At 39.1% G+C, this 27,520-nt stretch overlaps 1 protein-coding gene across 3 annotated transcripts in view; it reads right to left on the reverse strand.

Moving 5' to 3' along the window:
* Positions 1–204: 204 nt before the first annotated feature.
* Positions 205–27,520, reverse strand: part of CHST9 (carbohydrate sulfotransferase 9) — an 84,634-nt gene continuing 57,318 nt past the window's right edge. For 2 of the 3 annotated variants that reach the window (XM_079300327.1, XM_079300328.1), the window contains exons 3-5: positions 15,840–15,877; positions 6,436–6,516; positions 205–1,751 (exon numbers count right to left, since the gene is read on the reverse strand). In XM_079300327.1, coding sequence (XP_079156453.1) covers positions 654–1,751; positions 6,436–6,516; positions 15,840–15,877 — 1,217 coding nt within the window. In that variant the 3' untranslated portion in view covers positions 205–653. The remainder of the gene's footprint in view (positions 1,752–6,435; positions 6,517–15,839; positions 15,878–27,520) is intronic. The other variant, XM_079300329.1, reaches the window with a different exon arrangement.

The following is a 27,520-nucleotide window of genomic DNA, read 5'->3' on the forward strand; positions in this document are numbered from 1 at the left end:
AACTCCAGTGCATCAATCAAACTGAGGTAGTGGTCTGGGCTTCAACAGGCATACCCAAATTTACTCTGCTCATCAACTGACCTGCTGTGTTATTTTTAGTTTGATGCATTTGTATTTAAGACCGTCCTTCAATTAAAAAAAGCTGGTCTAAAATTGGCTACAGTCTAATAATAAATCAAAAAAATCAAGTCTTGCAGCTGAGAATGCTAACATTTTAGAAAATTCGCCAATGATTATTAATAAGTGATGGAAAGTAAAAATACATTCAAAAGTCTTTCCAAAATCCATTTCTAAAGCAAACACACCAAAAAAAGATCAAGCCACTCTGATTTTTTTTTCTTAAACCATTAAAAGAACATTAGGTAAGCTAATGCAACAGCTGTCTGAGCTACTGCTTCCATAGTATAATCCATAATGGTAAAAGCAGCTTTTTCAGGCATTTTAGTGCAATTTATGCTGTTTACAGGTCTTTTTTACTTTGCATTCTCCATAATTTATTGTCAATTGATACCACTCTAGCTTATAAAATCCCCACTAATTCAAGACAACTCTACTTAGCAGTAACTTCATTTCCTTTCAGGGCTAATATCAAAGTAGTTGTTTTGAATTCCAAAATGATAAATATCTAAGAGAAGCCTGAAGCTATTCTAGTGCTATACAAGTGATGATGTATAATTGAACATTAAGTAATCCAAGTAATAGAAGTCATAGGTCAGCTGTCTCTCCTCCTTAGACAGTTCCTTTAAATATTGCCTCACTACTTCTGTACTTGTTCTCTCGTCAGAGGAATGTCTGTCTTTGAATTTAGGGAACTTCAGATTGGCTGGAGCTCCTACCAGCTGCAGAAAGTAATTGGCATCTTCTTCCAGGGTTTCAAACTTCCCTATAAAATCATAGTTGATGAGGCAGGGATAGCAGAGCTTACTGACTTGCTCCCAGTGAATGTCCATTCCGACTGGTCGGTGGGAATCTAACAAATATTGGATAAACTCCTTGAACTTAACTCCTGATCCTGTTTTCAATGCTTCTTCATCTGCATTATGTCTATACTTTTTAATTATTGCCTTCCCAAACACTGGATGGTAATAGCTGTTTGGATGTTCAAACTTATCCCTGAAGGCAGATACCAGTCTTTCCATAGGATCACGTACAAATATAAACTTGGTGTACATGTTCAGGCGTGTGTAGATCCCTTTCAGGTCATAGCTGTCCAGTTTCCTTAGATGCTTTCCATAGTGCACATCGTCATGGGAGATGTTGTTTGCTGAAGCAGCAAGTCCACTGAGCACCATGAGGACCCTTTTCCAGTTGGAGCAGCCTGCTTTTGGCACCTCACAGTACAGAACCTTGTGCCTGTCCTCCACGTAAATTCTCGACACCAGGTGCACCAGGTGGCTTTGCAGCTTCTTTCTGCTGTTGTATTTCCTACAGAAGTTCTGCAGGAAGGCCCTGCGCTTCTCCTGGCTGCTGTCTGTGTCCTGCCACTCACCACCCTTGACAAATGTCTTGTTTAATGGGTGCAGAGCAGGAGGTAAATACAGCCCTCTGAACCAGCTGAGAGGGGACTCACTGGCCCTCTGCTGCTCGGGCACTCGGCTCCCCGAGGAGGCAGCTACCACACTGAAAGGCTCAGCCCTGCCCTGCCAGTGCCTGCTGCTTGACACAGCCATCTCCTGGTTGCTGAGGCTCACAGGAGCACTTCTCCTCCACGCTGCTTTCCTTGGCATCCCCAGAGGCTGCAGAGTAAAGTCCTGCAAACATGGAAAGGATCAGAGCTTAGAGCACAGTGACAGTTGCAGCAGCAGCAAGGATGGTGGGGTGTGCTCATAAGCAAGCTACATCTGGTACTACCAAGTCCCTTTTGAACAGCTTGATAAATACACCTAATTTAGGATCAAGCTGGGCTAATTACTGAAATACACGCTTCTGAAGATTACCTGTTAGCACACAGTGGGTCTTCCTACAAAAAAATAATAGCTCAAGTCACACCTCTTAAGAAATCAGAAATGGTTCACACAGGGTGGCTGGTAGTCCTGGCAGGGGTGGCTGGGAGGGACTTTTCTCTACTGAGCACACTTTTCCTGTGACAGCACTGGCACTGCTGAAGTTGCATGGTCATTCTCTGGAGTGCACTGGCACAATCACAGTAACTGGACTTGGGTCCATTCCTACCCCTGAGACTTGGAGCAGCCCTTGTCCCCCAGTGGTGGCAGGGGACAAATCCAGGGCTCCTAAACAGTTGACATAGTTGGTTTGAGCAGGGTGTAGTAACAGAAAAAATCATCCCTCCAAAATGTTCCTACTCCTGTCTGCATACAGAGAGATGATGGAAGTGGATGCACAGGACTGAATGTACATACAAATGTCTGTGACACAGATGCCTGCACCTGAGCTGCTTTCACAGCTGATAAGGAAAAATAGATGCCTTTGGAGCCTATTCCATCTGACTTATTTAAACATCAACATTAATGACACCTACTAACTAAACATCAATTAGTGACCCTGCAAAGAATGTGAAAAGATGAGACTTTTCTCCTAAACATCTCTTTATGTCCCCAGCCATTGTGCAATCCACAAACTGCAGGAGCAGCAAAGCTTGCATCAGTGTATTGATGTAAGATTCTTCAGGGTCTTGTATCATGCAAGTTGACTGAAGAGTTTCTTGCAATATGGGTATTTCTGCTCACTCATTGCAGGGTGGATTCTCATGTGTCTGCTAAGCCTTTTAGATTTCTTTCTCCTGTTGGTAAGCAAGCCTGATGTGTTGGGACACCTCCACAGCTGCTTATTTTTATTACACATATGTAGAGGGAGGATGCTGATCAAAAGGTTTTTAAACATCTTGTTGCAAGTAACAGGAAAATAGTCAGATGGACAGACAAGCACAGACTACCTGACTGCTTCCATAAGTCTAACTTTTTTGGAAATCTACATAAAAAGGCTTTTCTGGCATAAACTGATTAAACATTTACTGGAAAGTTGATTTGTGGACCAGCAGATCAAAAGTGTGGATTTGGGGGGATGATAAAGTTCAGAGGCCAATTCAAATAAAGCTGTTAAAAATTCAGAGGAATAATGTAAGAAATGATGATGAATGGAACACAATTTGAATTCCAGTTTGAAAAAAAGACTATGAAAAAACAAGCAGTTCCAAGAAAAGTTAGCAGTGTAATAATTTCCCATAACAAAAACAAACCCAGGGGATCAGGCTTTTCTGTAGTGCTGCAAGCCACTGACAAGCAGGTCTTTATGCCACTGAACTGATTTTTGTATGGGTGAAAACAAATAAAAGAAGAGAGTCATGCAGGACTTGTATGTCTGTGAAAGAGAAGGGATGTTGGTCTATTTAGAGACACAAAAGGATTCTTGAATTCACCGGATTTGATGTGGTCAGATCTTCTAATGTATTTTTAAAAATGTATTCTGTCTAATATGTTATTCTTTAAAACAAAGGAAACACATGTGTCTAGAGAGTTATCCCTTCTGCCCTAGGATGGAAATAATTCAGGAGCTAAGCCTGTGTAACAAGAGAAAGCATTGGTAGTAGTAAACCAAGGTGTGACTATGAGCCTAATGGGAGTTTCAGCATCACAGGGAATGGCAAAGTGCCATTCTTACAACTGCTGCTGCAGAACCACAGACTTACAAATAATTTAAATGCTTTTACCTTAAAAGGGAAACCTGGATCTTAAAAAGGTGAGATAAAAAATATGGGATACTCAGAAACCACGACAGAATACAAGGCTCAACAGAAGTAGGAATAAAATTTTAACTATGCTGAAGTAACTAAAGATTGTAAGTTTATCAGTACAAGTTTGGTGATTTTGAAAATTTAGAAGACAGGGATAAATGGCTGTACTGGTGTTCCCCAATGAAGAGAAAACTCAGGAGAGGGCAGTACCTCATGACTTCCTATGGTATGTCCCCTCAATTTAGCAGTTAATTTCTGTGCAAAGAAACTTAAACCATCTGAATTTCAAACTAAAGCAACTAAAATGGGCTCTGTACTTCAGAGGAAAGTTCAGCCTTCTCAAGCCATCCTGTCATCCTGAACCAGTGGAAGATGCCCTAGTTCCACAAGAGCTGGAAGGAAAAGGACAGACTGAAAGGTGTGTGTAGTCTTGATTTTGTTCCATGTCAAAGCGCCTGCCTGGGATCCAGGACAAGCCTTGAGGATAACCCAAGATGGTACCAGAGGAAGATTGTATTTTAGTTGCAGAAGCTGTGAATGCAGCTGTAGGAATCCCTATTAAAAGATTTTTAGTGGGATTAAAAACTTCAGAGAAGGATGGACAGAACTATTCAGAGAAATCTCAGTACCACCATAAAGGAACAACATATGCAGGGTTGGAGTCAATTGGAAGGGGCTCCTTCCTAGAGAGATGAGGCAAAAGGAGAAAGAATCTATTAGCAAAAAAGGCCCAAACAGAAAACAAAATAAAAAAAAAAATCCCCAAACCAAAACCAAACCAAACCAAACCAAACCAAACCAAAACCTCCACAAGCCTACCCCTCACTCCCTATGCAAAATAAAAAAAAAAAAAAAACAAACAAAACCCCAAAACTCTGGGGACAAAGCAATGATACAGGAAGATCTGAGGATGAAGATGTTAAATGAATATGTAAAATATTATTCATTGCTTTCTTCTTCCCCTTCTCTCTGAGACAATTATCCCAATTATGTTGGCTAATATGTGTTTTTATGGTCTCTATAAGGGGTAGTGTCCTTGCAGTAAATGCTGGCTGTAACTTGCTCTAAGAACAGGAATGAATAGTGATATTTTCCAAAGGCATAAATGGCTGGTACATTGCCATGGAAGTTTTCTAACTCAAAAAAATTAAAAAATAAAAGAGGAAAGAAAGAGATCAAACCTTTCTACACCCTTGCTTGAGTAACTAGGTTAGTACCTAACATAGAGATGAATGAAAAGATGAATCAAGCTTTATTTTGGGTGTGAAATATTTAACTAGACAGTTTTCTTAGGAAAAGAAGAGAAATTGTTTAATAGATAGTGCCATGTTCCTCAAGCAAAGCTGCCTGACAGTCTGACACTTATCTGCATGAAAGAACTGAAAGCCACACACTCTGAAAGGATTTAAATATTTTATGACACCAGTCTTACATAAAGAGAGGTGCCTTTTTTGGCTTGCTGTTGGTGTCAGTGACTTTATGTTGTGCATTTTATAACACTTTAAAGATCTGAACATCTCCATGTTTTATATATATATATTTATTTTTTCCCCCAGCAATAACAGATAAACAAAAACTTGTGAAAACAATAAACACTTTTAGAAAACATCCATGTCCATATAACTACATTCCTAACAGCCCATTCCACAAGCTGCTGAGCACTGCTGTTCTGGAAGACACCTGAACAGAAACCAACAACAGGCAGCATGCAGGCAGTATCAATCAGATCCAAACTCTGGATCCAGATCTTCCCATGCAGACAGCCCTTACCAAACTCTTTGAGCAGAGTGTCCAAGGACAGGGATGTCCATTTGTGGCTTTCCAAAGAGCTGCTAAGTTTGGGAACCAGCTGCCTGATGTGGGAGATGAACCTTGGAAAGATGCAAGGCTGTCCTTGAGACATGCTGACAACCTGTGCAGCAGGTTGTGCACATTTACTCTGAGAATTGAAACCCTGTGAGGTGTTGCACCTTTGCCAGTAATTGTGCAGAGATCCCTGTCCTCTGTTTGCAGGGACACATTTGAAAGGAACTTAAGAAGTGGCCATGAGCCCAATTTAGAGGAGTATGCACATTGTCTCTGTCTCACTTTAGCTAGGCTGAAACTGAAGACAGATTTAAACATGAGTTTAAATTTGGGGAAAAAATAGAATTGAATAGAGTATTTGTGTAATGTTTAGCTACTGGCAAGCAACTCAGTGAAGTTGCCAAAACAAAAGGCATTTTAGAGTCATTAATGGGTTCATGGATTTATATATATATATATATATATATATATATATTGCTGGAGATTCCCTGCTCCTCCCCATTCACAAAAGGATTTCTCCTCACAATACTTTATTTTATACACATTGAAACTGTCTTTTCCTTTAATACCTTCATAAGGTACTGGGGTAGAAGAGATTAACTATTGCCAAGAATGGTTAAGAGTCATCCAATTATGCTTTGTGGTGATTTTAGATGCATGGGTGGGATCTCATCTAGGCAGTTTGCAATTAGAGCAACTCACCATGCAAAAAAGATAATGATGTATTGGAAAGGCTGATATTCCAGGGCTGGTTTACAAAGATTTAATGGCCTGCAGTGCAGACAGTGCTGTGCTTCCTAAATGCCTTAGTGCTGGATATTCAGTTTTTACTAACAGGAATAATAAAATTAAATAAGCCCAACAGAAAACATAGCATGAAGAATAGTAAAGGAAAGAAATATTCTGTTTTCTTGTACTTTTCTCTGCTGCCAACTTACCTGTTTACCTAGGATCTCTCTGTAGAAAACTGACAAAGTGTAATTTGAGACAAGGTTCATTTTCCAGTTCACACTCTGACTCTATAATGATCAAGGAGCACATAGAGATGAGTCACTTAAGTTAGACTTTTAGCTGAAGGCAGCTTGAATACTGGGGGACTATAAAACAAACATTCTCTTACTTGGGTGGCACATATCTGTGAGTCTTTGAAAACTTTGGAACCAATGGTTTCAGCCTAAAACCTCAAGTTGTTCACATAATGGTTGGATGGGGCTTGGAGGAAACTGATTTAGTTCAAGATGTCCCTGCTCATTGCAGGGACATTGGACTAGTGAATAAGTGACCTTTAGAAGGTCCCTTCCAACTCAAACTGTTCTGTAATTCTGTGATAATTGTTGGGCACACTTAGAAGAATCTCTTAATCAGAGGACCATGATTGTGGCACATAGGTCAGACTTGGTATGCAGTTTAAATATGAGAAAAAGTTGGTGTGATTCCTATTTTCAGCAAGCCAGTGAAGCCTGGATCCCTGGATCTGTTACTACCTCACTTCAGCTGTACAAACATGAAGAGCTGTACTTGTATGTGCAAATCTGCCCAAAGGAGAGATTATCCTAACTTCTTTTGTGCCAGAAGACTATTTGGGAAATGTAATTCAGAATGGCCAGACTCCTCTACTACTCCTATGCTACCTGAGCTAACATGTAAATAGGGTCAGAACTCTCTCACATCATAGCAGTTGATCCCACAGGATCTCCCAGTGGAGAGACTATTCAGGCTGGCCACAAGTGACAGAAAATATTTGCTGATGAGGTGCTTCACCTTCTGTGCAGTGGAGATAAACCTCTTGATTCATCACTTGTGCTTGTATCAGCTACTCCAAAGATAATAGGCACCACTAACCCCTCACCTCCCAGTAGAGCCATGAATTTTTGGCTTATCTAATTTATTAGGGCATATCACTGATGCTACATTCCTGAAAAGCCAGAGGCAAGACCTTACTGTCACAGACACCATATTTTCTATGAGATATGTATCCCTAAAACCCATGTACTTGTACAAAGCATCTCTAAGATTACTAAACGGGTTGAGGGGGAAAAAATAAGAAAAAAGAGTATACAAGATACCCAGAGCTTCCTTCAGAGACTAAAAGGCAAACCTCATAGTTTGTAGCTGAATTACAATTAGGTTCAAAGGGGATCCTTGTGAACTCTGATCCAGACACAAAATAGAGTAAGTGATCATAGCAAGAAAAAATATACTGCAGGTAAATTTTAATTAACAGATACCAGTAATTTTAAATACTGCTTTTCAAAACACAGCTTTGTGAATCAGTGACTATTGCCCCTAGAATCTGTTAGCAGAAAGTCCAGTCAACATTGCATGGTGACTTGGAGTTATGGCAAGAATACAGACCAAGATAGTGAGGAAGGAAAGGGCAGAGGGAAAGTGAGGATTTTTTCTTGCTATATGATGTGGCCAAGTGTCAGTGATTGGTGTGGAAAAATTTGAGCAGAGATCCCCATTTCAGAGATGGTTTTGGAGGAGAAGAACCCAGGCCACAGGCAGTGGGGAAAGTGGGGAGGCCCAGTGGGGTAAGATAAACAGTAACATTATCACAAGTATAGTGATATATTGATATATAGCATACCTTCCCCACTTAATAAGGAGACAGGAGAAATCCATTTCTCTTTGGCTGAGACCTCCTAAATACCCAACTCCTGGCTTTGCACCAGGCTCCCCTCCTCTCCCTGCCTTGTCTTCATCTACAGAAAGCACAAAGTCATGCTAATGAGGCAAGACAGTCTGCACGAGCCATTTCCACAAGCTGATTCACATGGTCAGCAGCTTGGATGAAGGAAATTAAGCTCTCATTTACTTGCCAGTTCTTGATCAAATCTGGAATTAACTCCCTCCTGTTTCCACCTTCACAGTCAAACCATGCTTTGAATGGGAGAAATAAGAAAGATCAAGACATAAATAATAGAAAATGTAGCAATAAAGATGCTACTATTATCAGAAACTAAGTTTTGTATGGCAGATTAAAGATTCCCCAATACAACTGCAACCAAGTATAGCAAATATAAAAAGCACTCCATTGCCTTATTACTAATAAATAAATAATAGTGAAGGTCAATGATAGCAATAATAAATTGGTTTCAGGATAGTGCAATGCTGATGCTGCTTGTCTTGCCTCCTGATAACAGTTTAATAGTGCAGGTTCTTTGTACTACAGTTTACAGACTTGAAAATAAGCACAGAGCCACACAGCCACACAGAGCCACATACAACTAGTGCTTGGGCAGTCTGCAACCAATTTGCATGGAGTGCATGTCTCTAGATGTGCAGCTGAGATGCAGTGTTAATAAAAAGGCAATTTTCAGGTCATGGACCTCTTAACACATGGCCATATTTAGCCCAACTTCCTTCCTACCTAGCAACACTAGTTTTGGGTACAGGTAAATCAGTGTGTTCAAATGGTTTAATTCCGAGCTCAGTTCTCCTCCTCTGTGTTAGTAAAACTTAAGTCAAACACTGTGGTCAGTGGCCAGAAATCTTCATCAACACTAGTATTTCTATACAGAACAATCTCACAGCAAAGCAATTTAAACAGCCTGAAATTCAAAATGGACTAAACTAAGCATGTAATATTCATTTTATGAAGCATAGGGCTTCATAACAAGCAGGTTTACCTTATGCATAGAGGGAGCTTAAATCTGAAAATGACACTTTCAGGCAATCTCTGTATATTACATATTGATCTCTTATTTTAACTCATTAAGTAATGCTAATGTGCTTACTTTTTCATAACTTCAAGCACAGAAGCAAACCAAATGACCTAAACAAATGTCCTGCTATTGACAAATGTAATTCCCAAAATTGCTATTTTCAAGTGTATTTGAAACACGTATTTGAAAACAAATAATGTCTCTTGCATGTTCATGAGTCAGGCAGGAATTCTGGAGCACATTTCATATTTCAGAAAACATCTATTTTCCTCTTTAAAGAAAAGAGGCACCAACACCTTACCCAAAGAGGGACCATGTCTCAGCACTTGCTGATAAACACCCAGCCTGTGCAGGAGAGACCCTATCTCAATTTCCCTGTCTGCATGAATAGACATATTTTGCAGGAAGCTAACATAACTGCTGGGTGTTAATCCTGGAGGTTAACCCTGCATGCTTGGAGACTGAAACACTGGCACCCACTTTCCAACAAGTGCTTTGAGAATAGAGGCCTGAAATCTAATGCTGTGCTTCTGCACACAAAGCAGAATCCCTCACATTAGTGGCTGTGGCAAAATTCACAGGGATTTTTTTTTCTGGTAAACAGAATCCATCTCTATCTTGTTTGCAGGTAAACACACTTATCATCCAGCATAAATAAGTCATCTTGCTCTTTTAGAAATAATAAGAAAAGTTTCAAATGAAACTAAGTTCAGATGAAGAATATTAATGTATATTCAGGCATGAAGAATTCAATTTCCCCCAAATTGCTTTGGAAGAGATACTAAGATCTCTAGAGGTCTCAAAGCATTTTCCCTTCAATCACAATTAGCATTTAATTCAAATTAGATGACTTTATTGGTAAATAAAAAGGAAATAGAAATATAAATTCACTCTAGGTTGGCAAATATCTCAAAATATGTGTTTACCTACATTTGTACCCTTTTAAACAAATTTGTGTGTTCATTTCTAGATGGAAATAACAATGCTTGAGAATTGATTGCATTCATAAATTACAGTGGGAAAAAATAGACTGTGAATTGACAAAGGGCATTATTCACTGTACACTCCATCCTCACACCAACTGACCCTAAGGGGCTAAGTCATGTCTATCACAGCTAAAAGAAAATACACCCAACAGAGCCACAGTGTTTGGTTTTACCTAAGTGCCTTGACCTTCACACTTCATCTTTCCATGCCTGTAAACCAAGGAAAGATAATAATTGCCTAGCCCATGTGAATACTGTGATTCCTACTTTCTGATTAACACTGGTAGAAAAACATTGCCATTTTACAGAGGAAGAAAAGACACAGAAATGTTATAACTGGGACTGCAACCTAACTTCCCAGTCCATGCTGCCCTTTATTGCTCAAATCTCACATTATGTCTTTCAATACTTCTGTTGAGCATTCAATCTGTTACATATTCTAAAGCTTGGCTTTTTTTTTTTTCACAAAAAGAATAATTCTTCATAAAATTTAAGATATTTTTATGTTCAGACACTGCATTTATGTTCCTGTCTATACAGCCTGAGAAACAGTTTCCTCCACAAGGGACTGAAAAGTTTCTCACATAAAAGTGTCTGCTGTACTTATATTAATAATAGTTCCTCCTGCGTTTTTTTCTGAGAGTCACCATCTTGGTACTATATATTAAGCACTAATCAGTGAAGGACTGTTATGTTATCTGAACTCAGAGGAGGCAGAGAATAAGAAGCACCCCTTATCAGCTTGGAAGAAAGAAAATGTTATGTGTAGGGAAAAACTGAGCATTTTTTCCCAACTGACTTTAATCTGGTAACATATTAGATAAAAAAATTAAAAATTCATTTTAAAAAAGGTGCAACTTCTGCTTAATGATAAACAAAATGTGCAGAGGGAGAAGGAAGGATCTCATATTCAATCAGGCTGGGCTCAGAACTGTCCACCTCAAACAAGTGAACAAGTGAGAGCCTACTGGACATGATCAGGTGACCCACCTAGTGGATCAGGGAAAAGAGGAGTGGCTGGAAAGTTGTCCAGTGGAAAAGGACCTGGGGGTGCTGGTTGACAGCAGTTGGATCTCAGCCAGTGTGTATGCCCAAGAAGGTCAATGGAATCTTGGTTTGTATCAAAAATTGTATGACCAACAGGACTAGGAAAAGGTTTGTCCCCCTGTTCTCAGGAGGTTGTGCTGCCATTCACAAGGGCTTCAACAGACTTGAGAAATGGCTAAACAGGGACTTCATGGGATCTGACAAAATATAATGCAAAGTCTTGAAGCTGGGGAAGAACAACCCCAGGAACCAGTACAGGCTGGGGGCAGCAGAATGGGAAAGCAGCTTTGTGGGAATGGACCTGAGAGTACTGGAGAACAAAATGACTGTGAGCCAGCAATGTGCTCTCAAAACAAAAAAGGACAACAGCCTCCTGGGCTGCATTAGGCAGAGCAATTCCAGCAGATCAGGAGAGGTGATCCAGGTGATCACCCAGCCCTGGTGAGACATGGACACACTGGGAGTGCTGTGTCCAGTTCTGGACTTCCCAGTGCAGGAGAGACATGGGCATACTGGAACGCCTCTAGTGTACAATTGGACATGGAGGTAGACATGCTGGAGTGAGTTCAGTGAAGGGGCAACAAGGTATTTAAAGGTTAGGAGCATGTGGCATATGAGCAGTGACCAAGAGAACTGGTGCTGCTTAGCTTGGAGAACACTTGCAGAGACCTTATCAATGTATATAACCTGGGAGGGAAGAAGTGGGAGGAGTAAAAATGATGGTGTCAGACTCCTCTTAGAGTTGTCCACTGATAGGACAGGAGGATGTGGGCACTAAGTGAAACACAAGGAATTCCATATAAATATAACAAAGTACATTTCTACTGTGAATGTCAAGCACAGGCATACAGGAATGTCCAGGAATAGAGGAACCACTATTCTTGAAGGTGCTCAATATCCAGCCAGATGTCATCCTGGACAACCTGCTCTATGAGTAAGGGAGTTGGTTAGACAACATGATCTCCAGAGATGCATTTCAACCTCAACCATTTGGTGATTCTATAAAGCACATGAGGATGAAACAACAGATCAGTTTGTTTAGTGGGCTAAATGCATTAGTTCTCTCATAGATTTTCAAACTCTTAATTTTTGAGGAATAAAGTATGTAACACTTCATTGACCTCAAACTGGGAAAACAGAAGCAAGGGCCATACCTATCAGATAACCTCAAAGTGGCAGGACTTGGAAGCTGGCATAAATGGACTGAAGTTTTTTTTTAGCCAGGTCATTTGAGATGATGAAGGGGATAGAGAACTGGAGTAAACTACAGCAGTGCACAAGGGCAACCAAGGAGTTTGGTCCAAACTGTGAAGTTTTCACTCTTATTAATATAGATTTATATGTGCCTGAAGCAACCTTCAGGTCATAAGTGATTCCTCATCATGATCTGTGCAACAAATTTATATTGTCATTTAACAGAGTTTTGAGCTGTCTTTGGCACAAGGTGTACACATACTGACAGTATATCAGAGGTGCAGTTACCTGTGGTCCAACCACAGCTCTAGCAAGTACTTTACCTCATCATTATCCTTTCTGTGCTCCTGCTTCAAACACATCTGCAGAAAGAGAAATGCTCCCTGACAGAGCACTTAAAAGACTGAGGGATGGATGTGCCACCTCAAGAGAGTCTGCCTGGACAAAAAACTCCTCAGTGACAAAACACGGGGACAGATATTGTGGAGCACTTTCACTGGTCTCCCAGCTTGACCTGCAGCTTCACTGCAGAAGGGACAGCCTCAAGTCTGAGCTAAAACACAACTGGGATTTTAACTCAAAAGTCTGACTCTGCAAGCAACTTCAAATTCCAAATGCAATTACACATATTCTTGCCACTCCTTCAGAGATTAAGACCAAAACACAAGCAAATATGAGTGGTAAAGATGAAACATAAAGGATTTCCCTAGACACATTTTGATTGGTGGTCTGTAATGTGTTGTTTTGCCAAGATTATTACATAGAAACTCAAGGTTTTTTCTTGTTTCCTTGCATTTTCCTCAGCAGTCGTTAACATGCTGTACATTGTAAGGCTGTACATTGGTGCCAGGATTTGCCCTTGAAACTGCAAAGGTAGTTAAAAGGTATTGAAAATCAGAGTGTATGGTATCTGGTTGACAGCTGGTGGTAGGTGGTCACTGCTGTCAAATGAACATGCATATTTATATACATAAATGACAAAAATGGTGTTTGAGGTAAACCAGCAGATGCCTTATGATCAAAGGGAACACAAGCTAGTGAAGATGACAACTGCAGTGAAACGTTTCTGGAAGCAGATACTCCCTTAGTATTTTGTCTATGTCATGTATCACTAAACTTTGCTTAGGTTATAGAAGAGGTAAGAACCACACAGAAACCACAGTGGTCTTCAAGATTAGAAAGGTCCCAGATGAACACAGACAGTCAGGGGTTTACCAGCAGGAGATCAGTGAGACAGCAGCTTTATAATTTCTCCATCCCCTCTCTGTTTCACTCACCTCTCAACAAGATATTTCCTGCTATTTGCCCCTTTGCACTCCTGTTTCTGTCAAGTCGTAACATCATCCATCTTCTGCAGAGAACTTCTCCCTCACTTAAGTTTCTGGCATCCAGTTTAACTCACTGTTGCTGAACTGAACTTAAAGGGGACTAAAGGATCTTACCCTGCATATAAAATTTTAAGTTCAGCGTTGAAAATAAAAAGAATCCTTCCACAACAGATATTCCACCAGGATCAACACCAGTTTAAATACTTCTGTTGAAGCAATTAAAGAACAAATCAAATATGAAGTGCTTCTGTAATTGTGTTGTAAATGACAGACTTGAAAATTAAATTGATTTCTGTTATGAAACACTCTTCCAGTTTTTGGATATCCAAAGGAAATTCTTTTGGATGGAATGTAACAGCACCAGCTTAAGTAGTATCCATTTAAATGGGAATGCCTACAAATCAACTTTTTTACAGCTTTATTTAGATACATTCAGTATATGAAGACAATACAATATTCTTACAAAATGATCTACTCTTAGGTTAACTGCAGAGAGACAGAGCAGGTGAACCATTCCAGAAGGCAAGACAGCAGCACATGGGAAAAGACCAAGACTGCACACACAAAGTACAGCACACGAGCCAACCTTTCAAAATGTGGCCATCTTTTCTAAAATCACAATAAATTCTTCCTCAGAAAGGGTGATGGCATGCACAGAGCAGATTTTGTCACACAGAAAATGTGCAGAATTAGGTCTCCAATCAACCATTCACACATGGCCAATGTTGCCTCAAGTTGTGGTTTAAAAATACAAGTGCCCCCCCTTCTGGCCAACAAAGACTCCCAAAAGTGGCTTTGCAAGATACTTCAGGCTAATTTTAAAATGCAGTTTTGGTTATAAAAATTAATTAGACTTCTTCTAGCATGTAAACTCTCAGTCAAAGCACAGAACTCCCAGTAAATTCCAAAATACTTCTACAGTTATTTTAAATAGTGAAAGATTTCCTTTGATGGAGAGACATTTAGTCCAGAACATGGCATTGCAAAAGCAGTTTCCCACTAATGAAATGTTGTAAAAACTCTGACTATTACATTGTGCCACAGGACCAGGCTTCCCATAAGTGTCCAGACACGCAAGGGTTTGCCTGGTAAAGAGCGGTGCCAGCTCAGACCACTGAAAGTGACACACTGACATCTGTGCCATGCTCAACCATGGCAGGGGAGTTGCTGTTAGACCCAAACCAGGCTGCTTTAGGTGGTCAGTACCCTGCCAGGTTAGCCCTTCATCTTGATAATCAGTTCCCAGCTAACTGTGATGTACTTACACCAATGCCTTAATATATATAGCTTAGAGGGAAGATGGCTTAAGAGAGGGTAATTGCTGGACTGCAAGTATTCTAATGACCACTTTTTAAGTGGAATTTCAAAACAAACCTCACAAAAAATACAGATGCCCATTTATATGCCATCTGGATGACAGTATTCAGCAAGAGGACAAGAAACCAAACAAGGACAAGCAAGAACACTGCTTCTGTGGAGTCAGATCTTTTTTGATCCACAAGGGCATGCAATTGAGGAAAACAAACTCTGTTTCCTCCTCTCTTTCTGGTTAGAAGTTTTTACAGTTTAAGTTCCTATATGCTTTTCCTGATGCTGAAATGACAAATTACAATATATAAAGGTTTTTTCCTAAGTAATTACTCTTTGTACAGGTGGAAAATGCCTCTGCAAGCAATGTCACAATTTAGTGCAGCCTCAATGAAAATTCATGGCAGAAATAACTTAAGAAACACTGAAATACACAGCTTACATGTGCTATTCAGGTATTTGTGTCAATAGCTTTCTGCCCTTTAAAAGGAATACTAGCAAACAGAAGGAAAAAAAAATAATAATCTTGTGCTACAAAATTTGATACCAATGAACAAATTATCTCTGGGCTTTGTCCTCAGCACCAACACGCTGGGAAGTAGATGAACTAAATTGTTTAAATGGCAAATCTTAGATCAAAATGATGGCTACACTTGAGAATCCAACACATCTGCAGAACCAGCCAGTTGTCTGCTCCTTTGCACACCTGTATGGTTAATATTAGTGTATCTGGTGAAGTTCTCCTTTCTACTTGCCACTACTCTTCTGCCTGAAAAATTAAGTTAACAAAAAGTATGAAATTTCTAAATACCTGATTAATTGTCTCTTCTTGAAGTTTTTTTCCAGACTCTGAAAGGGAAAGGAAACAATTAGTTTGCATATATTCTAATCAATATGATAGGGGACTTGCAGGGCAATAAATAGTAAACAGTAAATTAATAAAAAAATAATCAAAACCTACAATTAATTTAACATGTAGAAATTACTTGATAATTTGAAATGGAAATACACCTAAAAGAAAAGGAACACAAACCTCTCATAAAAAAGATGTGATAGAAAGAAGATTGAGATAGGTAGACAATCTTGCTAACCTGGAACACCACAAGAAATTTAAACATTCAAATGGGATAAAAAAAAAAAATTCTAATATGTAGTATGAAGCCTCTTAATGTTGCAAGATGCACTACGTGACCTGGATGCTGGTAGCATCCAGCTCAGGATTTGACCACAGGAGGAGAAAAGCAACTTCTGCCATTACCTTAAAATAAAATCAAATGCCTGTGTCAAGACTGAGGCTCAGCACCAGCTGGCCCAGGGAGAAATTCTATCCTGATTTTATCCACAAAGTGGCAAGTTGAATTATGGTCTTGTTTCCTTATTGTGGCCTTCTTCTGCAGTGTCCTTCAGAGTGCTCCTGGAGATAAAATCTAAATCTAGACTGAACACTGCTTTTCTACACAACTTGCCTTGGACTCAAGCAGCAAGGACACCTCAAAGCTGTTTGCTGCTTTTCAACCAAAAGGGGCAGTAATTTGCTTCATTTGCTGCTCCCATGCACTGATTGTCAAAAGGGCAGCTGGTATCAGTTTCCTACTGGAGACCATCCACACATATTGGGGAAAGTCAGGAATTTCACACTTGCCCATCCAGCTAGGCTACATGCACCCAGAGGGTTTTTAAAAATAATAATGATAGGACAGGACTTACAACCTGTCAGTATCACTATTAACTGTCACAGGAGCCTGCCTAGCTTGGGTGGCTTCCATCTCCAGCCCTGGAAAAGATACTCCATTTCAACAAAAATTTTCCATATTGATAAGTGTGGCACAAACAGAATTTTTAAAATGAGGTGAAAATATATAAAGTGTTAAAATACAATATCAAGACTCTGCATAAAGGAAAATGATCCTCTCTTCCCATCCCTGAGAATACTCCTCTTTTCAATGAAAGCATTATAGATTATTCAGATGAAGATAATTACTTTAGGCTATAAGATTGTCTCTTATGATAATTACTTCCTGCATGCTTCTGTTGTGTTTTTATTTCCTAAATATAAAAATTGTGTTTTTTAAAAACACCACAGAACTCTCGTTTACTTCTTAAAATGTATTCCCTCGCTCATGCCTCAGTTCATCTTTAGGAGAAATAAGATTTATTGTTGTAACAAATATTTTAGCCAAATAGATTGTTGGTAATAGAAGATTAAAGGAGTATGTGTTTTTAGCATTCTCTAATGATATACAAGTTGCTAGGAAAGCAGTGTGTTTGAAATCTCTGGTTAGATCAACACTATTTTGCTCAAAGGTTTGTGGACTTTGAATACTGATGCTTTCCTGTTTCCCAGTACATTTGTTTTTAGGCTATTTTGATTCACTTTAAAGGAATTTTAATAACTTTCTGTTGACAGCATGGACAGCTGGTCTTGAGAATTAGTGAAAATTCACTTGCTGACTGAGGAAGGAAGTGACATCAATGACTTTCTAAAGTCAGCCCTGAGGGAAAAGTGTGCTCTGCCAGAGTAGCCTTTCATGCCATTGTATTTCCAGTGATCCCTCAAGATGCAAATTGCATTATCAATCAAACTTGTGGTTTCTACCTCAGACAAATATGAAAAAAAGAACAGAAAGACTGGGAAAGACCTGTGCAGCCATTCCTGACACTACTAAGAAAAAGGTGAAGAAAGATTTATGGTTCATTCTTTCCTTGTTCTCTTTCTTTTGGTGATTTAAATGCACAGTACCAAGGCAAAGGCAGTTGCAGAAGTGGCTGTATGATACGATAGCAATGGTGACATGGGTTAAACAGGACAGAGATTGACTGGGCTGTTAAGGATAGAAGAGAGATCAAATTCAAGGTCACCACTAAATTGAATACTGAGCTCTCCATTTATTCGCTAGATGATCCTTGTCCTCATCACAGAACAACTATGTGCATTTGGCAGAGTCAGCACTTGTGCTCAGGAGGGACCAAGGTCTGTAATAACAGACACTCTGCAAATTAGGGTGGAAATATATTGGCACCATTACATGGGGAAACCTGCAAGGTCCTGGTGTGTACTGTACTATTGTTTTAGAAGAAACATCACAAAAAGCAGTGAAAGAACATGACACCTACAACGCTGAAAGAGGGTTCAGTTTCCAGCTACCAGAGGCTAACTGCAGGGCAGGAAAAGGCCACTGAAAGTGGGCAGAATTTTGTTTATCCTGCTTTGGGTTTTTTTTTTTTTTTTTGCTTGCCATTTAATTTTTTTTTTTTATTTTTTTAAATTCACAGAATTATCTTATCTGTTTTATTTTTGTCACTTTCAGTTTTGAGGAGGATGTTCCTGTGTCTATGCCTTGTGATCATTTGTGGTGACAATCACATTCACCAGCAGGATTCAAAAAACATCACTGGAGTGCTCCTAACTCAAAGGACATACAGCAATGGGACACTGACAAAATCAGAACTGTCAGAACATGTCAGCCAGTCCTATGGGCAACACCCATGTCAGTCTCATGAAATTCAGGTAATACCTGACACTTGCAAGAAGCTTAATTTCTGTAAGATTTCTGTAGATGTACACATGCTAAATTTAAAATTTTTGACAGTTTTTCCCAAGCTGCTGCAAAGAGGTAGCAGCCTATGCAGCAATACCAAACTAACTGGGAAATTTACTGCCATCTGAAAAATTACATGAAGCTGCCCAGTAGGTAGCCAGTGAAGTCCCAGAGCATACCTGCTGCAGCTCAGACTGCTTGTGAGCAGCTTGCTCTTCTGTACTTCTGAAATTTCATTTTCCTGTCATCTTGCAAACTGTTCCTAAATGGGCTCAATAGTGCCACCTGAGCAGCCTTAAAATCACAAGCAAGTCCAAAGGCCTTAATCATAGACAAATAACTGATACTTTGTGATTCAAAAGTTATATTTACCAGTACGAACTACCATCCTTGTTTGCTGACACTGTGCTTTCCTACTGTGCTAACTGAGGCCAGACTGCTGCAACTGGATTCCAGTGATGTTTTTGCATCAGGACTGGAGAAACATACCTCTCCCAACTAATTTTTAGTGATTTTCTTTTGTCTCTCTAGTTGCAAAAAGTGTAATGGGTGGTTGACTGGTTGAGATAAATGGCCTTCTTGGGTTGACCTCAAGCTATATCACTTTAGAAAAAAGTTACAACAAACATTGTTTAAAAGATTTCTCTGTATGTTCATACACTAATTAGTATACTAATTCCTGTTTCCAGGGCAAGTTGGTTTTTTCAATTTCTTTTTTTTTTGGTTGTTTGTCCATGATTAAAAGATTACTTACTGAGAGGAATAATGTATGTTTCCTAATGCAACTGACAGCTGCAAGACATGAGAGTGTGCCATAATTGCTGCTGTCACGAGGAATGCCAACACCAGCTCCTCAGCCTTATGCACACAGCCTACACAGAGAGCAACACTAATTCTGCACTCTATGCCCTGCTTACCTCCATACAAAGGAATGTGATATTTGTGCAGGTTTACAGATTAATCTGCTGTAATTCCCTTTAATGTTAAACTACTTCCAGCTCAAATATAATTAAGATCACCAGGTACAAAAGATTCAGATTGGAAATATGAGTACACTCCAACAGAACAAATAACAGCTTGATGTTGTTTTTTTCATGTTCAAATAGTTGGATACATTAAGGATTTTGACAGCATGTTTGTTCTGTAAGTGTATAGATGAAAAAAACAAAGGTTTCATTTCAAAAGGCAAGACATAACTACTGTATTTAATTAGAGAGAAAAATCCCTTAAGTATACAGATCTGCCAATTTATGTGACGTGACTGCTATAAGACCTAGCAACAAAGGACTTTTTTTTCTTCCAAAACTCAAATCCAAATTTATATATACTTCAAGTTTTTATATACTTTCATCATCAATGTCAAAATAAAAGCTCTGGAATAAAAAGTTTACTTCCTTAAGTCTTCAGGTAATTCTACTAATATTTGTGGCACGGCAGAAAGGCAGGGGCTGAACAGAAATGCTTAGTCTGTTTCTCTGTTCCCAGGTATCTGAGGGTTTCCAGCAAGACTGAGAATAGTGTGGAGATCTCAGGGGACAAAAGGGACCCTCAGCCTTGCTCTGAAACTGCTGTCTGCATAATCTGGAGCAGTTCTATTCACTTAATTTCAAGTGGGAATTGTACTTCTAAAAAAAATCATTTGTGAAAAGGGAATTTGGTGCTCTAATACCAATTTAGTTATGTTTTTCCAGTTTGTGAAGTAAACCCTACCAACTTCATCTTTTACCTCATGTTTCTGGACTTAAACACATATGCAAGCTATTAAGTTGTGACCCACCCCACTTTGATTACTGCAGTCCTGATCTACCAGCACAGATTTTGAGAAATGTAAGTAAATCAAAGCACTCATTTTTGATAAACTTCTGCAGCAAATACCCATGGCACAAGAGCCTGGGGAAGAAACACTCAGATTAGTTTTTCAGGCTTGTAACAGACAAGGTGTGACATTAACAGATGATCTTCTGTGAAAGCCTGTAACTTGGCACACAAAGATTAAAATATTTAGGGCAGAACCATACATTTCCTATATATTATCAGCAGTCTCTGAAGTCTGCACAGAGCAGATGTGCAGGTTTGCACATCATTTCCTTCTCCTTCTAACAAGAAATTCAATAAACTGAAAATGCTCATTTATACCATTGCCTTCGAAACCCAGTTTAGCTTACTGTTGCACCTCTATGATAATTATGCAACTAAATATGATTACAGTGGCCTAAAATATATTAATCACATCTTCATGGTATTGCATAATCATTCTCAGTTGTCACAATGCCAGCTCATAAGTTGCCCTTGGCAGAAGGAAACATAAAAAGAAACCTAAGTTGATACTGATTGAAGCAAATGAAGGAAAGTTGGCCATCTCAAAACACTGAGACTGTCACAGCATTCCAAGGTCTCCCTGGCTAATTTTTCGTGATTACTTTTGATATGAAAACAGACCTTTAATTGTCAGTCTCTAATAAGGATGCAGAACTGTTCCCTGGGAAGTTCAATGGACCCTGGGAAACTAAACATTTACGAAAGCTTGAGTAGCCAAATGTCTTGTGCTGATTAACATAGACCATTCAGTTTCCACCTAACAAAGTCATAACAAGAAGGAACCCCAAAGGAAAAAAAGAAATTGGACTGGCAAAGGAACATTAGTCTTAATAAGACTGAGGGCTCTCATTCATTAATTCTGTTGAGCATAAAAAGGAGGTGGGGGTATAAATCCATTCCTGGACCAAATCCTGCATTGACTAACATTGTGTAACTGTACTTAGGGTGAGGAGATGTTACAACATAAATTAATTAAAAATTTGAAGTTTTACCTGCTCTCTTCCTCATCAGCAGTAATAAAAATTTTCAAATGAGACAGAATTGCCAGGATGCCCACAATGGAATTAGCAAACAACCGTGTTTGCCAGTTTTCTTCTAGAAGGCTGTGCTTTCTATAACTGGGAAAAGGGAAAGCAAAAATTTGTCATATTTTTCCTTTAAGGATGGAAGATTTGAGATAATGGAAATGTGCCAGACAGTGTATTTGGTTGTAACATCAACACAATATTGATATCATGATTTGGATGGTTTCCAGCTGCACATGGCACATATTTTCAATGCCTATTTGGCATTCATCCTGTGTCTAACAACAAGAGTAGTTTGTTTCAATTTTGTCTTACAGCTCACTGTGCAACTGCTTTGAAAAGTTTTTTTTCCTTTTATCCAACAGTTTCACTACTTTTTTCACATTCCTGCACTCTTAAGGAACTGAATGGAGCAAATCACACATTCCTATTCATCTGTAATAGACAAGCAAAGCTCAGTTAATCATGTCTTAGTAGGTGCATTTTTTTCAAATTCTATCACAATGTGATCCAAATCCAATGGTAAAAGTTCTCAGTTCCCACACTGCAAGGGCCATTGCTTTTTCATCTGAACTCATACAAACCACAAAGTCTCCCCTTTCATGTTGCTAGTTACATATGGTGCTTTATGCTGCTTTATACAATGATCATCTGCAAGGTAGGTCACATCATCTGTTAAAATACTTTTTTGACTGTGCTCCTATGTCAAGCTCAATTGTTTATGCAGTTGTATAAAAAAAAAAAAAAAAAAAAGGTTTCCAGGCTTTGACACGAAGTTGTTTCTACCCACTTATTTCAGTTTCCTATATCAGGGTTCTTAGTACATAATTCTGTGAGAGATCATAAAATCATACAATGGGTTGGGTTGGAAGTGCGATTAAAGATCATCTAGTTCTAACCCTGCTGCCATGGGCAGGGACACCTTTCACTTGACCAGGTTGCTCAGAGCTCCAACCAATATGGCCTCGGATGGCTGACTAATTTTTTTCCCAAGAAAGGAAAACTATCTGGGTTTTTTACTTTAGGAACATCACAGTAAGAGCTGTCATGATAGAAAAGACCATGGAGAGAAACTGGAGCTTGAATCCACATGCTCAGACAGAAACAAAGCTGTGGACATACAGCTCTCTCTTTAATATACCCTGCTATGGTCTTAGGCAGCAGAACCTTTGCACTGGGCTCACAGTGGACTGAAACACTGCAGTAGTCTGACTTTGGTTTTGATTCCTGCTTGGGTTCTGTTCATATTGAGAACATATGGTTACCCCTGTCCAGATAAGGGATATGAGTGCAGATGAAATTTCCAGTCCAATTAACCACCTCAAGGCAAAGCCTCATGTAGGCTTCACCATCCTGGTCCTCATCATGGTCAGCTATTAGTTTTTCACTGGTAGCAAAGATAAGTTGATCTCCACCTCTGGAGAACACTATACTGACATAATCTTGACTAGAACACCATGGGAATGGCACATGAAGGTACCAGTACCAATGGGAAACAGCACACAAGCCCAGAGAAACTTATTTTGACTCACCTGCTAGGACAACTGCACCACAAGCAGCTGAGCTACGAAGATTCTCTAGTGTGAATCAGAAGCAGTAGTGTGAACAAGTAAAGCACACAGCAAGCCCAAACAGGGATGGAAAAATTCAGCTTCTTGGCACTAATTACAAAGCAGAGTCCCACGGCAAAGTCACCATGGGAAGCCTTAGTCTACAGTTTCTGTATTTCAGAAAATAAAAAGAAGAATTGTCTGTACAACATAAGGCCAGGAAGTAACCAGTGGTGATGAGAGTAAATATTCTTTTAATTTACTACTCATTCTGAGTTCTGCCTACATAAACAAACTGTACTTGTTTAAATCTTCCTTGTTTCTTTGTTTAAGGTCTAAATGTGACACTCTAAGGCATACTCTTAGCAGAATGGCCTCAAAGAACTTCTCTGAAGTCGTTCCAGTTAGAAGTAGAATATTCCCCAGTGAGAACCTGACAGTAACTGAAAGACACTACTCACATTTACGAGGAATAATCTGTAGTTAATTCACTAGTAAAGAGGAGAGGGGCAAAAGGAAAAGGTAAAATAGGAACCCTATGACACAGAACTTTAACAACTGGAAAAGTAAAAAAAATCTGTAAAACAAATAATTTTATAGTGAAAGAAAAGTAGGTGAAGAAAGGCAAAGAGAAACAAAGCCAAAACATAACCTTTTCTACTGCATGGCTTTGAATTAAAATTGGTCAGATACAAACCAAAAACCTACAGCAATCAGTTGCTGCAGGGAGTGCAAATTTATCTACATTTTGTATAACTGGAATATGACCTTTTACGACCAAATCTTGTGGTTGACTTCAGCTGCAGCTATTGGAAGTCATTTGTAAAAGGTCATCCATGACTGAGAACATAATATGAATACAAGATGCACAAGGATTCAGGTTTGTGCTACTCAAAGGAACTTGGGGAAGGAAAAAGAGGGCAGGAAGCTCATCCACTGCTACAGATTCAGTTCTCAAATGGATTTATAATTTGGTAATAGCAGTTAATCTAAGTAATCAATTTCCACTATGTGAATGCAAATTATGAGAGGATACACAGTTTTTATGCTTGTCATTTATGACTGCATTACTTAAATATTACCAAAGAAGATTACATTATCAAACAAGGCTACTTATTTAGCAATGTAACTGAAGTAAATTTTTGTTGTCTAGAGCACGGTAGAACCTCTTCTTCCCACAGATTCTCCACTACAAGAAAAGATTATGGACCCTCAGTTTCTTTTTGTTATAAGGAAATAAGGTTCTTAGGCAAAGATAGTTTGTTCTCCTAAAAACCATATTTATCTGACTTTATGCATACAAAACCTTAGCACTGTTTGGTTTTGATGTTTTTGTTGTTGCTGTTGTGTTTTTTTTTCTTGGTTTTTTCACTAAAGGTATGATATTTTAAAGAGCTCCTTACAAGAAGAGCTGATGATGCATAAGCAATCCTCAACAAGAAAAGTGCAATGATATATAAAAACATGTAAGGTCGTTAGTCATGTTCTCTGAAGATCAGAAAATTCAAACTGTATCATCCAAGGTAGTTGACTAGGGAAAAGAAAAATCAGACAATAATTTCTGTGTAGAAGTAAAAGAAAATCCATGTTAGAGAGAACTGTCAGCAGTTATTTAACCAAGATCTCATGACACTACTTCTCCAGAAACCTAAAATCAATTCAGAAGGCCAGTCTGTAAAGGATTCACCACCACTATATGAGAGCTCATTTAAAATTATGCAAAAAAAAAAAAATCTTTTATGCTTGGTGTCTTTAAAGCCAAACCTGTAGCTCAGGCTTGCAATCTGCCCTACCCCTAGCTTTGGGCAGCTGTGTACAAACTGGGTATATATTGCACCTACCATGGATAATAGCAGCCACCTCCTGTCCTGCAGGTGAAACACCCTGATGCTCCAAGTCTCACAAACAGCACCATTCTCTGCTTGGGAGGAGCCTTTTGCTCACTTTAGGAATGCCTGTTGAGCCTCCCTCTGTGTGCCATTCTTGCTACACCACTGAGGATACTGGCAGTGCTCAAAAGTGGAAAGCAGCAGGGGTGATGAAGCAAGTTCAGCTGAAGAAATCTTTATGAGAACTGAACTCAACATACCCACTGGAAACATAGTTAAATGATTCTTTTTAATTAAACAGAGACTCAATATGACAACAGTAAGGTGGTATATGGTAAGGTTTTTAATACCCAGAAAATGCAAAGTACCCAACACCAAAAGCATAAATGCTGCCCTGGATCAGTTTGATCACTTGGGCAGTCTAAGTAGATGCTCTCAGGTACAGCACATCCTTTTCATGTACAGAGGGTAAAATAAGCTTTAAAACCACACCTGCAGGTTTTGTACATGCCAGCAGTTTCTGCCCACAAAATATACTGCTGCTGCTTGCAAAGGACCATGTGTAACACCAAAAGCTGGTACTGAGGTACAATTTGCATCCATAAATGTGCAGGTGCAGTTCTGTGGAGACCTATGAGAATGTGACCACACAGCAAACAACTACTCCTTACACAGCAGCCTTCAGACAACAATCTTTCCATAGGATGTGCCGTGCCAGGCTCAGCAAGCAGAGGCAGAATTCACAGCTGGAATTGCGGTCGTGTTCGTGACTGGCAGACTGATTTAAGAAACAAGCCTACCCAGGCCTGGTTTGCAAACCATGGGTGTGTACTAATTCTGGTAGCTCTGATGATACCCCCAAACTGAGGGCAAGATTAATGTGTCAGCTGTAAAGCTGAAAATATTTCTGAGAGCACCAAGTGATTCAATATGGTTTTCTATGACTGAAAAAGCCCACCTTGTTTATTCTTCCCTAGTGAACTGCATTCTTTTCCAGGCAGTAAAATTAATTCTGCAAGCCTGACATGAATCAGCATGAGAATTACTGACCAAAGTAAGCTTCAGCAAGTACTAAGCAACACAGTACCATAATATGGTGACTTTATTCACATGTAAATTACTGATTTCTAATGAAGTGAGCACTCAGGATGAAACATTTCTCTTTTCTTCTGCAGGAGAACACAGTCAATATTGTATGTGTTTACCAACCTGGCAATGACTTCCTGCTAACTGCAGGGATAAGGCGTTTGCATATGTCCAAAACTAAGGGAAAAATGCCTATTTCTGTTTAGCTTATTGGTATTATTTAGTTCTAATGGACATAATACTTTATATGAAATCTGATTAAAGAATGTGAAAAGAAACACAAGTGAAATGTGGAAAAATTCTCTTCAGATTAGAAATTATTTTGGATTAAAGCCACACCAATTGCTATTGCTGAATTATTTAGCGAAGGGTAAAAAAGCAGTTTTGAGAGGACTGAACTTCCTGCCTTCCTAGGAATCTGAAAAAGAAAATGTGATAAATGAGCATCCACCCCCCACGTAATTTTTGGGCATCACTAACATACTGACCTATTGCTATAATTAAAGTAATTTGTATACTGTGGATTGTTTATAATTTAAAGTCTAGGTCTAAATGTTGCAAGAATGTGAGATGCAAATCTTAAGAGAAATTTATTTTACATATTGATGTTACTGGCAGAGGTTGAAAGAAGTGCTTTATATTTTTAAATGGCTGGTTAATTAGATGTACAGTCAGAGACTATGGAAGAACAGAGATGCAAACACCTCAGAGCTTAATATTTCTTCTCTTCATATAAGCATACCAATAATGTTCCTACTTGCAATACTTTTTCTCCCATGGATTACAGATAACTACCTCCCAGAATCACATTAAAATCCTGTATAGAGAAAAGCTTAGGTTAAACATAGCAACTAACTTACTGTAGTAATGGAAGCTAGGCTCATCACAGAAGAAATCGAGACAGAGAAAAAAATATAAATTATAAAGAAATTCCTTTATTTTTAGTCCTCATTTCTGAGAAGAGACTATACCAGTTCTATGAATCTATTTCTTTATACTACTATTTCTTTACTGGAAAACTTATTCCATCATGCAGCCACCTACACACACTGAAGACCCAAATAATCTTAGCTAAAAATACCCTTTTATTCAAGCTACAGACAAACATAATTTCTTAGGTCTTTCTTCTATGATTGGTTTAATCTTCCCAATGCCCAGCCCTTGCTGCAGCTGCTGGGGTGTGCTCTTCCTCCTCCCATGTGCTGGCCACTAGTGCAACTGCAGTGCAGGGTCAAGACATATCACAGTCCTGACTCAGCTAAAATTTTTCATCTTGCCTGATAGGCTGATTTTCAACCACATGAGCTCAGAGCAGCTACATCAGCTGTGCAGATCAAGACACCTAGCTGGAAACAGCAGTGGGGATAATGAGAAGTCCCCATCAGCACAAACTTCCTATAATTCCATGTCCTCAGAGCCCTTATCTGCCCAGCTGCTTCAGATCCCTTAGCATCTGGCTGAATAGTTCAGATGTGCAATAATAAAAACAACTCCCTTGACAACCAGCTATTTTCTTTTAGGGCTTGTATTTTATGGCATTCCATTTTTAAATTTTTTTTTTTTTAAATACTCAGATACATCATCTATTTGGCTTACCAAAAGGTATTTGATAATATCTCTCTCACAAGGTTTCTTAAGGAAACCT

The sequence above is a fragment of the Erithacus rubecula genome, assembly GCF_903797595.1.
Source record: "Erithacus rubecula genome assembly, chromosome: 3".
NCBI classification, from domain to species: Eukaryota; Metazoa; Chordata; class Aves; order Passeriformes; family Muscicapidae; genus Erithacus; species Erithacus rubecula.